We start from the raw sequence: 16,898 nt of genomic DNA, 5'->3' as shown, positions 1-16,898 counted from the left end.
TCCTGGGAGCACGCTGGGCAGCTCTCTGTGGGTCTGTGGGGCCTTATCTTGGAACCGCTTCTTTTTGATCCTTTTTTGGCAGAAACTGTCCTTAACCCAGCAATGAACATTAGGTGAAGGGGAGTGCATTGCAGTCCTCAAGATGGTGGCTGGCTCTTCACCCACACAACAGTGTTTCCAAAGGTCCATCCCTCCAGGGGCCTGTGTTCCCTCCCCCCACCAGCTCCAGGGTGGGTTAGCTGGACCCCAGATTCCTGACCCGTGCCGCTGCTGGCACTGCCAAGTTAGTTATCTGGGGACAGTTGTCCCAGAGGCTGCAATGGGCCAGAAGAACAGGGGTTGTGTCTTGGAGCCTGCGGGGCTGGCCTGAGGGCCGGCCTGGGCTGCACAGAGGCGCTGCCCTTCTCCCCAGCACTGTCATGTCCGGCACTTTCCTCCTGATGGGACCGTGTCGAGGCCGGGCGAGCCTGGTCATCAGGCCACACCTGAATCCTCTAACACACATGCACGCACAGGTGCCGACCCTGGCCCTTGCTGTTCCCAGCCTCAGTTTCCTCTTCTGTAAAGTGTGGGTGCTCAGCCTTGCCCACCCCATGGGAGTGCGCTGAGTGGCAGAGCAGGTGGTAGACATGAGTGCTTGTGAAAGAGTATAATTGGGAGAAACCGGGACAGGTAGGGGGATTAGAAGTCACAAATTCACGTGACAGGTATTTATGGAGCACCCACTGTGCACCCGGCACTGTTTTAGGTGCTGGCGGTGCAGCAGTGAATCGTGCTGCTCTCACGGAGCTCACTTGCTAGCTGGGAGAGAGACAGCTGATGCACAGAAGGCGGCCAAATTCTCAGTGCATCAGATGGTGAGAAGCGCCGTAAACAAGCCAGGTGAAGGCAAGGTGGTGCTCGGGTGGGTTGGGAGGAGGGTGGAGCTGTTGACACAAGGTGGCTGGGGAAGGCCTCTGTTTAAAAAAACAGAGCCATGCAGGAAGGGAGGAAGGGAGCCAGGCAGGTATCAGGAAGGTTAGTGTTCAGGGCAAGAGAACAGCAAGCGCAAGGGGCCTGAGGTAGGCTTGTGTGTGGCTGGCAGCTTGGAGGAACAGCCAGGGGGCCGGGGTGGCTGACGTAGAGTGTATAGAGTGAGGGCAAGGGGTGGGATGAGGTCAGAGGGACCACGGGGCCAGATCAGGCCAGGCCTTGTGGGCCGCAGAAGGATGTTGGCCTTTATTCTGAGGAGGGCTGCAGCCTGCCTTTGGGTCTAACAGGGCACGAGTCCGGCCACGATGAGACTCGGATGTGGGCAAAGTGAGAGGGGGGCCAGGGAGTACGCAAGGATTTGGGGTGAAGGGATGTGGGCTGAGCACATGTGCTGGGGGTATAACTGGCATTTGTACCGTGTCTCCAGGATGACTGATGCTTTCACATGGATGCTCTGCTTGCTTCTAGCACCAAACCTTCCAAAGCAGATGTGTGTCCTGCCACTGAGGCATATGAGGGTGGGAGCTGTGAGGGTAAGGGCATTGCTGCAGGGCTGGGGGGAGGGGGTATGGAGCTAGCATTGATTCCCAGGCTTTCTGGCTCCAAGTTCTGGCCTTTCTTCGTATACCAGATGGTTACTCAGAAAATGCCCAGGGCTCCCTGGAAGACGTGGCCGAGCATTCCTTGCACCATGCAGGGACTCAGTTTCCCAATCTGTGAAATGAAAGGGTTGCCATCTCCTAGGGTTGCCAGCAAAATGAAGGGACATGATGGCATGAAAGATGTGTAGGAGATTGACAAATGTGAGACGGTTCCTTTTGCTTTGGCTTGGCGAGGTCTGTGAAACGGTGACACACAGCATGTTTGGAAGGTTCCCTGGCCTCTGTGGGCTCCTCAGGCAGCTGGCTGGCTTCTGCTAGAAGCAAGAGTTCCCTATATGGAAGAGAATTGAGTGCGACCTCTTATTTCAGGTGAGGAAACTGGCCCCCAGAAAAGGGCAGTGACTGGGTATAGGTCACACAGCAAGAGGCAGTCCTGGCACCTGGTGTGTCCTCCACCTGCATCCTTGTTTACCTGGGTCTTGCAGGCCCAACCCGGCCTCATGGGTGCTGGGCCTGCTGACGCTACAGCAGGAGCACCCTTACCAGGGAAGCACTTGGCACCCTGCATGGGTGTGTGGTGTCCTTGCCTGTTTGGGTGGGTGTCTGTGGTAACTGGGTCCTTGTGTTCCAACAGAGATGGTGAAACTGGGCCATGAGCTGATGTTGTGTGGGCTGGATGACCACGAGCTCCTGAAGGTAACAGAAGGCCCTCTGTCCCCATGGGCCGGGGGCCTCGGTGACGCTGGGGTGGGCATGGGAGGGCTTTCTTCCCTCAGGCCCAGGAGCTAGCACCCACAGTCCCTGCTTCTTAGCCCCCTGGGGCAGGAACCCATAGGATTCCTTTGGGTAGACCCCAGCCATCCCTAGGGCCGAGAGGGGAGGGTGGCTGAGGAGGCCGAGAAGGATCTTTGGCTTGTGATGACCGAAGGGGCAGAGGGCACATCCTGTCCTTGGTGGATGACTTCATACACACCGACACCGTGGTAAGTACTTTACATGCCAGTAACTGTCACACCCACACTGGCAGGAGGTACTTGTCTTAGCCCCGTCTCATGGGGAAGGTGACAGACAAGTCTCTCAAGGTTACCCAGTGACAGAGCCTGGCCTCAAACCCAGGCTTCTGGCTCCTGAGCCCTTGCACTTTCCCCCATGTGCTGCCCACCCGTGGGTTTCCATGCAGAGGCAGGCCTAATCCACCCCCATATCAGTCAAAGAAACCCTGCCACCTACCCTTAAAATTTAAAAAGAATATTTGAAAGAATTATTTTCGCATTTTGGCTATTATAAATAACGCTGTGACTGTTCTTTATAAGTTTTTTTAATATCCTGTATTTTTATTTATTTATTTATTTATTTTTTTGTGGTACGCGGGCCTCTCACTGTCGTGGCCTCTCCCGTTGCGGAGCCCAGGCTCCGGACGCGCAGGCTCAGCGGCCATGGCTCACGGGCCCAGCCGCTCCGCGGCATGTGGGATCCTCCCGGACCGGGGCACGAACCCGTGTCCCCTGCCTCGGCAGGCGGACTCTCAACCACTGCGCCACCAGGGAAGCCCTTTTATGTGTTTTTGACAGAAGACATGTTTTCAGTTCTCTTGGGTATAGAGCTAGGAGTGGAATTGTTTAACTTTTTGAATTTTTCGAATATGTTTAACGTTTTGAGGAACCGCCAAACTGTTTTCCAAAGTGGCTGCGCCATTTTACGTCCTCACCAGCAATGTACGAGGGTTCCAGTTTCTCTGCATCCTCACCAACACTTGTTCTTGTCCATCTTTTTGACACCAGCCATCCTGGTGGGTGTGAAGGGTTAGCATTTCCCTGATGACTAATGATGTTGAACATCCTCTCATGTGCTTATTAGCCATTTATATATCTTTTTTGGAGAAAAGTCTCTATTCGCTTCCGTTGCCCACTTTTTAATTGGGTTATTTGTCTTTTTATTATTGAGTTGTAAGAATTCTTTATATATCCTGGGTATAAGTCACATCAAATATTTGATTTACAAATATTTTCTCCCATTCTGTGGATTGTCTTTTCCCTTTCTCGATGTGTCCTTTGGAGCACAAAAGTTTTTAGCATTGTTGAAAATCCAATTTATCTATTTTTCTTTTGTTGCTTGTGCTTTTGGTTTCATATATAAGAGTCTATCATTAAGATTGACACCTGTGTTTTCTTCTAAGAGTTTTATAGTTTTAGCTCTTATATTTAGATCTTCGACCCATTTTGAGTTAGTTTTATGCGTGGTGTAAGGTATGTATCCAACTTCATTCTTTTGCATGTGGCTATCCAGTTTTCCCAGCACCAGTGAAAAGACCTTGGCATCCTTGTGGAAAATCAGTTAACGTAAAAGTGAGGGTTTATTTCTGGATTCTCTATTCTATTCCATTGATTTATATGTCTGTCCTTATGCCAGTACCACACTGCCTTGATTACTGTAGCTTTGTAGTAAATTGTGACATGTGCATCCTCCAACTTTGCTCTTTTTTAAGGTTGTTTTGGCTATTAGGGGTCCCTTGAATTTGCATATGAACTTTAGAATCAGCTTGTCAATTTGTGCAAAAAATCCAATTGGGATTTTGATGAAGATTGTGTTGAATTTGTAGACCACTTTGGCAAGTACTGCCATCAACCATATTAACTCTTTCTATCCTTGAGCATGGGCTGTGTTTCCACGTATTTAGGTTTTCTTTAATTTTTCTTAGAGATGTTTTGTAGCTTTCAGTGTACAGGCTGTGAGGGGCACTTACCCTTTCCTGGGCTTGGCGGGGGGTCTCCTGGAGCCGGGTCTGTTGAGGAGGGGACGGCACACAACCCTGGCCGCTGGTCAAGGCTTTGTGAGATCCTGAGTGGCACTTGGTCTCATATTTCCGCCCAGGATTTCCTCTGTCTAGACAGTGTCCCACCTCCCACCTCCTATTCCCAGGCTTCCCCTCAGGTGTATCATTCAGGCTCAGTGTTGTTTGGCCAGGTTGGGAGAATGAGTCAACAAGAGGTAGTGGTGAGCAGCCAGTGGCAGGCCGAGGGCAAGGAGATGGAGATGCCAGAAGCTTCCAGAGGCACTGGTCCTGTCAACGTGGCTACACAGCCGAGAGCCAGGCTTGGCAGGAGTGCCAGGCAGCCGCAGCCATGAGACTCGTGAACGGGGAACTGAGTTGCACACATGATAGCAGAATGTGGCCCTGTCCCCAGATCTGCTCCCTACACAGGGCTGCCCGGCCTGAGATGCCACCAGGAGCCTCTCAGCCCTCTCCCTCTCAGGCCACTTTATTTATTTATTTATCTTAAACACCTTTATTGGAGTATAATTGCTTTACAGTGGTGTGTCAGTTTCTGCTTTATAACAAAGTGAATCAGGTATATGTATACATATATCCCCACATCTCCTCCCTCTTGCGTCTGCCTCCCACCCTCCCTCTCCCACCCCTCTAGGTGGACACAAAGCACCGAACTCTCAGCCCACTTTAAATGCAGGTGCTTCTTGGAGGGCTTTATACTGAGTCAGTCACCGGTGATGCTGGCTGAGCACATCATTCTGGTGCGTTCCCCAGAATAGCGGTGTGTCAGGGCAGGCCAGCGAGGAGCTCGAGCGGAGAGCCGGGCCCAGCTTACCTCCCAGCATCCTTTGCTTATACAGGGCTCTAGGGAGCAGGCTGGGCCCCTCAGGTTGTATTTACATCATGGGGATCAGCCGTGAGCCTCCTCCCCTTTCTGGAAGGAGGAAGGAGTTGAGCTCCTGGCTGGGCAGCTCCCTGCTGGGAGTCCCAGCCGCCTTTGGGGTAGGGGGCTGAGTCAGCTGCCACTTGGGAGGCCTGGCTGTAAGGCCTGGCTGCTTGCCGCCCCTTGGGGACGAGTTCTTGTTCCCCGCAAGGAGTGGGTTCGGCGCAGGCCACAGCCATGGCCTGTCTTGCTGTGCCAGGGGCCCCAAGCCAGTCCACGACGCTGCTGGGTAGGGGCCAGGTTGCTAGTGGCCCGGTGGGGCCAGCTGCAGGCTGGGGGCACGTGGCATGCCTGGCCAGTGAGTGCATGTGGCCTTTCCTGCCCAGGGCCGGGCCTGTGCCCAGAAGCAGCTGCACTTCATGGACCAGCTGCTGGACGTGGTCCGGAGCCTGACTGTCGGAGGCTCCAGCTGCCACAGGTAAAGGCCCGGGACGGGCCCTCCCTGGAACGGTGGGTGGGTGCCCTTGGTCCTCCGTCTGGAGCTGGCCCCGGGCCGAGCTCCGGCTGGGGCTCCGCTCCCCGCTCCCCGCTCCCGTAGAGGCGGCTGCTCCGTAGCCCAGGAGCTGTGGGCCTCAAGCCTAGGCAGGAAGCCCCACCCCCATCCCGGGGTGCCACCCGAGGTGCCAGGCTGTCGGCATGAAGGTGTAGTGCGGGCCTCGGAGAACACGGGCTGACCCCGGCGGAGGGTGGGCACCCGCGGTGTCTCCGCACGAGGGTGGGCTCTCGGAGACTGGAGGAGATGCCTTCTCCTGGCCTCTCTGCCCGGTCTCATCTGGCCTCTGGGGTCTCTGGCCGGTGATGGCGTGGCCCTGGGGCTGCCTTTGCAGTGTGAAAGAGCACTTCGAGGACACCAGGGAGAAGAATGAGGCGCTGCTGGGGGAGTTCTTCTTGAGCCCCCACCTGCAGATGCTCCTGAGCCCCGAGTGTGATGCGTGGCCCCTGGGCGTGCAGCCACTTCTCGACAAGCAGAGCAATGCCTGGCAGAGGTACACGCCCCGCTCGGTCTGTTACCTGGGACAGAGCCTTCTGTGCGTGGCGCACAAGTGCCCCAGTGCCCGTGATGGCTCAGGGCAGAAGTGTCCCCCCTTCTCTCCCTGCAGGACCAGCCCCTCCATCGAGTCAGAGGAGGACAAGGTGGCGGAGCTGGCCCGGCAGCTGCAGGAGAGTGCCTCGAAGCTGCAGTCGCTCAGGGTGGAGGTGAGGCGCCGGCCGTAGGGGAGCAGGAGCCCCGCTACATGTCCTAAGGCGAGGCACGTCGCCCACCCCAGCCTTAGACACCCCGTCTTTACAATGAGTGTGTCGGGAGGCCTAAGCGAGGTGGTGGGTGCCCCCCAGTTTCTAGAATGTGATGGGTACTCAGGCTCCGTGAAGGCAGGAGTGGGGAGGCTTTTTGAGGCGTGGACAGGACCGTCCTCGGGTGGGCTTTCGGCGTGTGGCCCTCCCCGCAGCCCTGGGCCCAGCCTCATTACTGAGGTCGTGAGGAGGATGTTGAGGCCCATGCAGGCCTCTGGTCTTCTGTCTGTCTCCCAGTTTGGGGAAGCATGGAGTGGGCTGCAGACCCCGCCTCACAAAGTGGGTTAGGGACCTGGTGCCCCGTGACAGGCAGGGCAGCCTCAAGGGACCCTCCGCCTCTGGCTTTGCAGTGCTTTGCACAGCACAAGCAAGGAGCCGCTGTGGGTGGGGCCGACGCCAGCACCCTAGACCAGAAGCTGCGCCTGGTCATCTCTGACTTCCGGCAGCTCATCGTGGCTTTCCTGCAAGTCTATGACGATGAGTTGGGAGACTGCTGCCAGCGCCCAGGCCCCAACCTCCGCCCGTGTGGCCCCATCATCCAGGCCGTGTACCAGACTCTGACCTCATGCAGCCAAGTAAGCATCACCCTCACCCCTCCCTCTCCCTCCCAGGTGCCACCCTAGCCCCCAGTGAGGGACCTGAGGGCTTGGACAGGCTTGGACTCCCTGCGAGTGGGTGGCGCACTGAGCTCTGGGCTCCGGGCCCCAGGCCTCAGTCTGGGACTTTGGGCGGGTTGGGGCAGGCACTTCTCACGGTGCCATGGAGGGGATGAGAGCTGATGGGGATGTTCCCCTGTGGGTCCCCCTGCACTTCAGGAGAGTGCCAACTGAGCCAAGACCCCGGGTGCAGAAGAGGTTTGTGCACGGCCTGCACTGGGTCCTAGCTGAATGTGGGAGACCCTCGTCCCGCCTCCAGCTTCTGTCCCTGTATTGGCCTCACTCTGTCTTCACGAAACACCCAAATGTATCACAGCCTGTTCGTTCTTGTGTGGCCAAGAACTATGCCAGACAGATAGACAGATGGTTGCCTGTCTGAGCCCTTGACCCGGTTCAGACAGATGAGAAAAAGTGGCCTCACGCTGCTGCGCTGACTACATCAGTATTGACTCAGATCCCCAGAGGCTGGCCTGGAATGCTAGGTTTGGTTATGACTGTGAGTACAGTTACCATGCGTGGAACTCTGACATTTGCTCAGGGCTTCCATGATGCTGGCCTTGGTTTTTTAACAAAAAAGCTCCTAGACTTCCAAACCTCTGACCAGCTTGTCCTTTGCAGTTCTACCAACAGGCTGAGTTAGGGCACAGTCCTCTCCCATCAGAAATGCCCTTTTACTTTGGGACAGTGTTTTTCCCACCGTGACCCCGGCTTTGCGTGGCCTCAGTGTGGGATGGGGTCCGTGATAGTGTGGCGTCCCCGCTGGGCCGGGGGGAGGGAGTTAGGCTGGGGAGCTCTGATGGGTGACTCTCCAGCTGGAAGACCTGCCCTCACCCTGGGCTGGTGGGTGGATGCACATGTTTGGCGTCAACCTGGGTGGGAAGCAGGAGACGCCTTCTGTGGGTCAGACCACCAGCATTCAAGCCCACAAGTCCCCTCCCTCCCTGCCTCCCTCCCAGCTGTTGAAAGCGGTCGTGGAGGCCACTGACACCTCGGTGAAAGCCGTGCAGATGGTGAAGGAGCAGCAGGGCGAGCAGATCTGTTGGGGCGGCGACAATTCTGTGATGAGTCTAGGTATGTGGTCACCACTTTTCTGTGGCTGTGGCCACCCGTCTGGTGGGCAGGGACAGGGCCTTCACGGTGCACCTCGGCTTAGTGCCTGCCTCCTTCTGTGCTTGACCCGCATTTGGGGACTGACCCCTCACTTTTTTTCTTCTTTTTCCAATGCTTAAGGTTTTCCTTCCCTTGAAAACGCTTCTGACGGATTATAAAATAAAAACATTAATTGTAGGAAATTGGGATAGCGTAAAGATGTGCAGAGGTAAACTAAAAACATGACGTAATGTGGTGGCCCAGGGATGGTCGGTGTTAATATTTTGGTCTGTTTCCCTCTATTCCGTTTCCTCTCATCATTTTTTATTTCTTTGTGTAAGGTGAGTAGAATTACAACATGCGTACACTATTATGTTCTTTCCCTTGGATCTCATTTTAAGCGTTTTCCCATGTTCTTTTTTTTTTTTTTTTTAACATCTTTATTGGGGTATAATTGCTTTACAATGGTGTGTTAGTTTCTGCTTTATAACAGAGTGAGTCAGTTATACATATATATATGTTCCCATATCTCTGCAACCTGAACTTTTAAGAGGAATCAGAGGTTGTTGGGAAGGTTGTTAAAACCCAAATTTGCAACTGGAATGCTTGCTGAAAGCACCTGGTTACCTCAGCAGTCAATATAAATTACAGAGGCTTTCGTCCTTATCCCCTCCTGGGGCACGTGGAGCACAGCCCTAAGGGAACTCCTATTACTCTTTTTTCCAGTGCTCCAGGAGACGTGCACATCTGTTGTTGACACATGTGGAACCTCAGCTCTCCCACCACCTCTCACACTGTTGATGTGATCATGATATTTTCAAACCTAAGGAAGGACCTCCAGGCAGAAGGAAGACACACCTGACACAATTAAAACCAAAACAGTTGGCACACTGGGATACAGATGAGGAATTTACTGCCTTTCTCTGTACACTCCGAGCTGCTGGATGTTAGTGAAGGGTTAAGCTAAGGACAAAATTAAAGAATTGTATCTGTTTTCTTATTACATGAAGAGGTTGCATCACTTGGTTTTTCCTTAAAATCTCTGACCATAAAATTGTGACCCTTTCCTAATTTACCTGGGCTACTTCAAGTTTACTTTGGGGAACTCCTTTCCACAGACAGATTGACATTGCCTTTTAGGATCTTGCAATGCATGCTGGTTAAGAATCTTAGCCTGGGAACCACCCGGACCTGGGTCTGATACTTGACTCACCGCCTACTTACTAGCTGGGTGACCTCAGGCAAGTAGCTTCCCCTCGGCAAGCCCATCTCCTTATCTGTAAAGCAGGTAGGACACCCCACTGCCAGCCTGGGAGTATTCTTGTGAGGATTCAGAGAGACCTTGGTATCAAGTCTTCCTCTCGGTGACCGACGCATAGTTAAGTACTCAATAGTTTCTTTGTTTTTACCATTGTAATTGTTTTACAAAAGAGAGTCGAACAGATAAAATGCACAAGCTGACCTGTAACATAATTGAAAAACTTAAGGCAATGCACATGTATTTTGGCAGTTTAGAATGTGATAACTGGACAAACGTTTCTTCCTTGTTGAGTGCTCAGCAAAGTCTGCATACTGTGCTATTAGAAATGCCTGTTATAAGGGGAACAGACCTCCACCAGGTTCATAGTATCATTTGAATTTGAAGGCATTCCTTTCTCACAAAAGGAATTGCCATTTGAAAGGACAAGTCCCTATGAGGAGTAGAACAGACAGCAGAAGGTCTTGGCTTTTAGCTGCCTGAGCCATCTCAAATAATTCATCCAGTCTTCTTGACCTCTGCTTCAACCTCTCTGTCCAGGAAAGCAACAGGTATATTGCATGCAAGGAGGTTACTGATTCCTTCAAGTTTGATTTTGGGGTCAGATAGAACTAGCTTCAAATTCTAGCTGCACAGCATGCAAGCTGTGTGGCTAATGATTTTGAGCCCTAGTTTATGCCTCTGGGAGGAGATTAATGGGGTACCTTCCTGATAGGTTTGCTGGGAGGATTAAAAGAGAGCAAATTGCCCAAGCTTTGCAAATGGCAGCTAATAAAATAATGAAAACTTTTTGCTTTCAGAACTCTATCTTAAATTGAGGACTCCAAAGAGCTTCTGTGACTATTATTAATTTTTAATTAAAAGTAAGTTAAAATTTATTTTATTACTATGAGAAACAAAATGAGAAACTTTAAAAATATTTGTGTATTAATTTAAAAATCACAGCAAACTCTTAATATGCTAACATAAAAATACATTTTTAATAAAAAGTAACTTTTTTTAAAAAAAGGAACAAAAGAGAAGACTTCATTAGTTTTTTTTTTTCAAGTCCCTTTAATGTCTTAGTAGGAAGGAGTGGAATTCTCATATCTGCTTCCACTAAAATCTGTTGCAGTATCACACATTACTTAGCTTCTGGAAAACTCCACTTTACACCCTAGATGGAATGAAAGCAGAGAAAAGCAAATAATACCTTGGCATTATAAAAATAGTTTTGACCTCATGGACTCCCTGAAAGGGACTCAGGGACCCCCCACTCTTTGAAAACAACCGACTTGGGACAACTGTCTTTCAAACTCTCAAACTGTAGATGATCCAAAGGCTTATGTAGAAAAAGAATGTTACAATGCATAAGAGAAAGAGAAACATCAAGGCCAAGAATATAGAATATCTGAGTCCCACTGAAGAATTTACTTTTAGAAATAAGCTTGTACTCAAGTACGGGGCAGGAGAACAGCAGGAGCCCGAACATATTTACAGAATCAGGCAAGTATCAGGCAAATATATTCTCCAAACAGACTGGACAAACTTGTGATGCCAGTAATCCAGACATCACAGATCACTGCTTCTATGTCTCTTTCTCCGTTCTCCACCACTCCACACCAGCAAGATCCTCTCCTACACTTTCTCCTAGAAGCTTCATAACTTGGGCTTTCAAATTTAAATTTATGATCCATCTCAAATTAATTTTTTCGTGTGGTGTAAGGTAGGGGTCAACGGTTTTTTATTTTCATGTGGCTATCCAGTTATTTTGGTACCATTTATTGAAAACATTTTACTTTATCCATTGAATTGTGTTGGTGACTTTTACAATTATTTCATACTCACACATCTACATACACATACAAATATCTACATACACATACATTTACATACACATGTACATTTCATATACATTTATCTACACACACATATATACGCACTTATATACACATTTCTGGAGTCACTTGTTTGTTTTGTGGATCTATTTGTCTATTCTTTTGCCAATACCTCACTATCTTAATTACTGTAACTTGTCAGTACATCTTGAAATAAGGCAGAATAAACCCTCCAACTTTATTCTCTTTTTAAGAATATATTGGCTATTTATTCCTGGTCTCTTAAAATTTACATATAAAATTTAGAACCACCTTGCCAGTTTCTACCAAAACACCTGCTGAGATTTTGATTGGAATAGCATTAGATCCATAGATAAATTTGGGGAGAATTGACTGCTTAGAAATATGAATTCTTCCCAACCACGATCTCTATTTATTTAGACCTTCTGTAATCTCTCTCAGCAATGTTTGGTAGTTGTAAATATACAAATACCACACATCTTTTGTTAAGCTTAATGCTCTTATTGTAAAGGATATTTTAATTTCATTTTCCAGTCATTTGTTGTAAGTTCATAGATGTGTTTTGCCTTATGTATTGAGGTGCTCCTATGTTGGGTGCATAAATATTTACAATTGTTATATCTTCTTCTTGGATCGATCCCTTAATCATTATGTAGTGTCCTTCTTTGTCTCTTCTGATAGTCCTTATTTTAAAGTCTATTTTGTCTGATATGAGAATTGCTACTCCAGCTTTCTTTTGGTTTCCATTTGCATGGAATATCTTTTTCCATCCCCTTACTTTCAGTCTGTATGTGTCTCTAGGTCTGAAGTGGGTCTCTTGTAGACAGCATATATATGGGTCTTGTTTTTGTATCCATTCAGCCAATCTGTGTCTTTTGGTGGGAGCATTTAGTCCATTTACATTTAAGGTTTCCCATGTTCTTGAAGTCACATTTTTAATCATCAAACACTTCCTTTCAGGCATTTGCTATAATTTACTTAACATTTTCTACTACTGACCCTGTAGGTCATTTTTAGTTTTATACCGTTTCACATGATGTTGTCGCAGGATTTACAATAGTGACAAATGGAAACAATCCAAGGTTTTACCCTTGGGTAATGCTTGAGTAAATACTGGTATTTGAATATGGTGGGACGGTATTTGTTGTTTCAAAACTTGATTACAGTGACATGAGCAAATGTGTATCGTGTAATGTTGAAAGGAAAATGCAGGTTAAAAATGAAATATACAGGGGCTTCCCTGGTGGCACAGTGGTTGAGAGTCCGCCTGCCGATGCAGGGGATGTGGGTTCGTGCCCCGGTCCGGGAGGATCCCACATGCCGCGGAGCGGCTGGGCCCGTGAGCCATGGCCGCTGAGCCTGCGCATCCGGAGCCTGTGCTCCGCAACGGGAGAGGCCACAGCAGCGAGAGGCCCATGTACCGCAAAACAAAAACAAAAACAAAAAGAAATATACAGTATGATTTCACTTATCTAAAGGGAAAAAAATGTAGAAGGATCCCTTCTAGGAGTTCAGCTAGAACATGGACGTTGGTTTGCTCTGTGTTGGAGTCAGAAGTGTTTTAGTTCATTTAGTCTTTCTTTATCCTGCTCTGCAGCCTTCACATATTCCCCAGTGAACATGTATTACGCAGAGAATTTCTCCCCTGATTGTCAATGTTTAAAAAAGGTCGCAGTGAACGTGTTTCGACATTTGCGCTTCCATCCCGAGGTGGGGTTCCCGCCGTCTTGTCGGTGAGGCCAGCGGTCTCCATCTTACTGATCCTCGTCAGCGCTGGCTTTGAACCTTCCAACCTTTCTGCTGTTGGATAGGGGCACAGTTGTATCTGAATTTAATTTTAAACTTTTTTTCTGAGTAAGTCTATTTTTCTCAGGTACAAAAACACTCCGAAAAGGTTTTTGTTGTTGTTGTTCTTTTGTGATAAGAAAAATAGCCTTTTCTCTCTCTGAGTCTTAGAGAGAGAAAAGTGAAAAGTTGGATATTTCCCCTTCAATCCAGTTCCGATGACTTTAAAGCCAGTACTTGTGTAACCACAACCCCGGCTAAGAAATGGAACATGCCTCGCCCGCTAGAGACTCCCACCACCTCTGCCTGCCCGCGGCCAAGCGCTGTCTCCGCCCGCTGAGAATTCTCTCCCTGTGCTCCCACCGCCCACGTGGGGCTCTGTGATCTGCTGACATTCATCGGCACGTAGCTGAGGCCCTTTCACAGTCCCCCCTCTCTTCCGTTCTCCGACCTCTCTTGCCCTTTGGCTTTTGGCAGTGCGATTGTAGTGTGTCTTGGTGCGGGTCGCTTTGCGTTTCTCTCACTTGGAGGTTTTTGAGCTCCTTGGGCATCTGTAGCTCCGTGTCTCTCACCCACGCTCGGCCCGGTGGCTGACGGCTCTTCCTTCCTCCACACTCCCTGTTGCTCCCACCCCCTTAGAGGCCGAGCAGAGGCACCGGCTCAGGGCCTTCTCAGGTCTCTCCTGGGTGCCCGCACAACCCCGGGCGTGCGCGTGGCCTTCTGGATTCCCAGGACTGTCAGCGCTCTGCAGAGCCCTCGTGGGCATCTTTCCCGTAATCCTCTCCTTCTGCGCCTTCTGGTTGGTCTACTGTTCGCCCCAACTCTTATCCACCGCCTGAGGCAACGGCGACTCCAGCATTTGCCTGTCAATCCCCCCCACCCAGTGCACCCCCAGGGACTGGCTTCAGGCCACATAGCCCCGAGCCCTCCCTTGGGGGGCTGTCTGCGTGAATTCGCTGGCCTTCTCGCCGCTCTTGGCCTCGTGCGCGCACTCACCACATGTATACCTGGGCGCCCAGGAGTGTCTCTCTTTCTGACTGAACTGCAGCAGAAGCCTCCATTTAAATATCCATCCTAACATTTATCCTCATCACCGCTGTTGCTGTGAGTCTCACCCCTGTGTGTGTAGTTGTTGTTAGTACTGTGCTTGCAGCCCATGCTCTCGTTAGTACATTAATGACCACGAGTGCTCTCCACGGCGTGCCACCTGCCCCGTGCTCACAGGACAGCGGCAGCCTTCGCCTTTCCCGTCTAAGCTGTGTGAACCCCTCCGCTTCCCCTCTGTGTTGTGCCTGCAGAGAAGTGTCTGCTTGCCGTGCAATCCAGAGTGTCTTGAGTGCAAGCGCTGCACCAAAGTGGGGAGCGCCCTTTCCCGTTCAGCCCTCCAGCCCAGCTGTGGTCAGTGTCGCTTCCTTGTGTTGTCTGAGACTCGTTCTTGGGCTATAGACGCAGCAGAGAAATGACCCCTGGCAACTCCACACCAGGGGCCAGTTGGAAGGGCCTTGGCGTTTCCCTTGTGTCTGCCTGAGAGAGTAAGGGCCTTGGTCTCTGCGGCCTCGGGCCCGCCACTGTGGGAGGTCCGTGTGTCTGTGCTGCTTTGCCTCCCCGTATAAGAAGCTAGGCCACCGATCTGGGTGCCAGTAGCCAGGCTATGTTGGTCGCACATCCCCACGCCTGAAGTGAGGGGCTTGAGTGAGGGGACCGGGTGTGCCTACCGGGCTGGTGCCCAGAGCCGTGGCCTCGAGTATGTGGGCAGGGCCTTGGCGATGTGGGTAGGCAGCTCGTCCCATCGTCATTCACCCATCACCGGCTCGACTGGGCGGACCCAAAGCCCCTTCTGCCTCCCAGGCCATCAAAATATCAATGCATTTTGAAAACAAACAGGTTTCTGGAAGCAGGAAAGTCCATGGAGGCAATTCGATGGATGCAATGGGGGGAGAAAGCTGCAACCAAGAGGACAGCCCCACGGCTGTGTGGCCGGCAGTCCCAGGGAGGGGACGGTGGCAGGTGGGCTGGAAGCAGAGGGCATAAGCAGAGCAGGTCTGTACAGACTGGCGCTCCCAGGGAGACTAGCCTGCTCTTCTGTGAGGAAAATGATTGACACGCATGGTAAGCTCGGGCTCCTGACACGGCTGGTGGCCAGGTGAAACCCACCTCCTTCTGGCCTCTGAGGGCCTCCTCTCCCCAGCCTGGACCAACACCACGGAAGAGAGAAGAAAGACCTGGAAAAGTAGGCCTCATGGGTCATTCAGATAACAGAACTTTCCAACCAAGTTGAATTAACATAGTATCTTGTCCAAACATACCTAGGAAACTAGGAAGAACCAACAAGGAGAAGCGCAAGCAGGCAGTCTTAGGAGTTAAGAATGGTTATCAAAGTGTTCAGGAAAACCACGCAGAGCAGAAAACGGGTGAGGCAACAAGTCTTGAGAATAGAGAGAAAAGGGGCAGGTAAACAAAACAAGGACAAAGAAAAGCAGCACAGAGGCCTGATGCAGAGGAAGGAAGGAGGAGGGCGGAGGTCGCAGAGCTGAGGGCTGAGTACAGAGCAGATGGACCCCGAAGATGCATCCCCAGGCCTAGGCTCCTGCAATCTGGAGTAGCAGGGACACAGCAGCAGGGCCCAGGCTTCCAGAGACAACACAACCCAGCCAAGCCCTGAGCCAAGAGAAGGCAAGGCAGGACGAGGGTCTGGAACAAAGGAGAGACGTGTGAGCTGAGGACGCGCCCGGGGTCGGGGGAGCCCCAGGAGCAGAGCGGGGCTGGGGCGTCTAGAGGTTGGGAAAACCTGAGGATTTAGTAAAGGCAAATGACACCCCCAAATCCTATCTGCGGAGAGATGCGATCGTCCCCAGAGGGAGTGTCGATGGTGAGTAGGGAGGGTGGCTGAGGCGCCCTTGGGGTGGGCGCGACCAAATGCCAGTTGCCGACGTTGCTGTGTGGGAGGGCAGAGGACCGGTGTGCACCGGTCGCTGGTCTGACTAAAATCCACACAGCATCAAAATCAGAACAGCCCCTCGCTCCTGGCCTCCGGGGACAGGGGTGGGCAGGGACGTGGCCAAGCAAGTGGACCCGGGGCTGGGGCTCGGCCTGGCGCCCATGGGGGCTTCCAGCCGTGCTCACCGGGCCCTGGCTCCCTTCATGGCTCCTGGCTCAGGGGGGTGGGGAGGGTGGGGCTGGGACCTGAGGAAGGCCAGTGGAGAGACGGGCTGGGAAGTGCTGGACTGACTTTGCTGTTTTCTTTTCTCTGCAGCCATCAGAACGGGAGGGGTAACCTGGAAATACAAGGTCTTCAACGATGGCCTGCCCAATGGCCTGCAGTAGCCTGGGCGCAGGGCGCTCTGCCCCGAAGAGCCAGGCAGCGGCCAGCCCCCATGCTCCCCGGGCTGCCGTCCACGTGCTCCGTACCTTCAGCGATTGGGGCGGGGGCGTGACGAGGGCCCGGAGGTGGGGCGGGGCGGTGTGAGCTGGGGACAAAAGAAAGCTCAGGTTCTAAGAAGTTGCCGCCAGCCTACTTTTTTTTTTTTTTTTTTTTAACATCTTTCTTGAAGTATAATTGCTTTACAGTGGTGTGTTAGTTTTTGTTGTATCACGAAGTGAATCCTGCCCTCGTCTGTGTGGCCTGGGCTGCTTAGTTGTCTGCCCCATCCTGCCTGTCCCACGAGCCGCCGCCACTGCCTGTTAAGCTTGGT

General features: G+C 51.5%; 1 protein-coding gene across 1 annotated transcript in view; it reads left to right on the top strand.

The window, feature by feature from the left end:
- HAUS7 (HAUS augmin like complex subunit 7) overlaps nucleotides 1–16,530 on the top strand; it is a 22,140-nt gene extending 5,610 nt beyond the window's left edge. The window contains exons 5-13 of the mRNA XM_007456666.1: nucleotides 2,209–2,270; nucleotides 5,614–5,705; nucleotides 6,115–6,273; nucleotides 6,388–6,484; nucleotides 6,931–7,155; nucleotides 8,193–8,307; nucleotides 13,846–13,979; nucleotides 14,505–14,604; nucleotides 16,460–16,530. Coding sequence (XP_007456728.1) covers nucleotides 2,209–2,270; nucleotides 5,614–5,705; nucleotides 6,115–6,273; nucleotides 6,388–6,484; nucleotides 6,931–7,155; nucleotides 8,193–8,307; nucleotides 13,846–13,979; nucleotides 14,505–14,604; nucleotides 16,460–16,530 — 1,055 coding nt within the window. The remainder of the gene's footprint in view (nucleotides 1–2,208; nucleotides 2,271–5,613; nucleotides 5,706–6,114; nucleotides 6,274–6,387; nucleotides 6,485–6,930; nucleotides 7,156–8,192; nucleotides 8,308–13,845; nucleotides 13,980–14,504; nucleotides 14,605–16,459) is intronic.
- Nucleotides 16,531–16,898: the final 368 nt, after the last annotated feature.

The sequence above is a fragment of the Lipotes vexillifer genome, unplaced genomic scaffold, assembly GCF_000442215.2.
Source record: "Lipotes vexillifer unplaced genomic scaffold, Lipotes_vexillifer_v1.1 scaffold899, whole genome shotgun sequence".
Lineage (NCBI taxonomy): Eukaryota > Metazoa > Chordata > Mammalia > Artiodactyla > Lipotidae > Lipotes > Lipotes vexillifer.
Note: the sequence above shows the minus strand (reverse complement) of the source record. Positions and strands in the feature narration are given on the sequence as shown.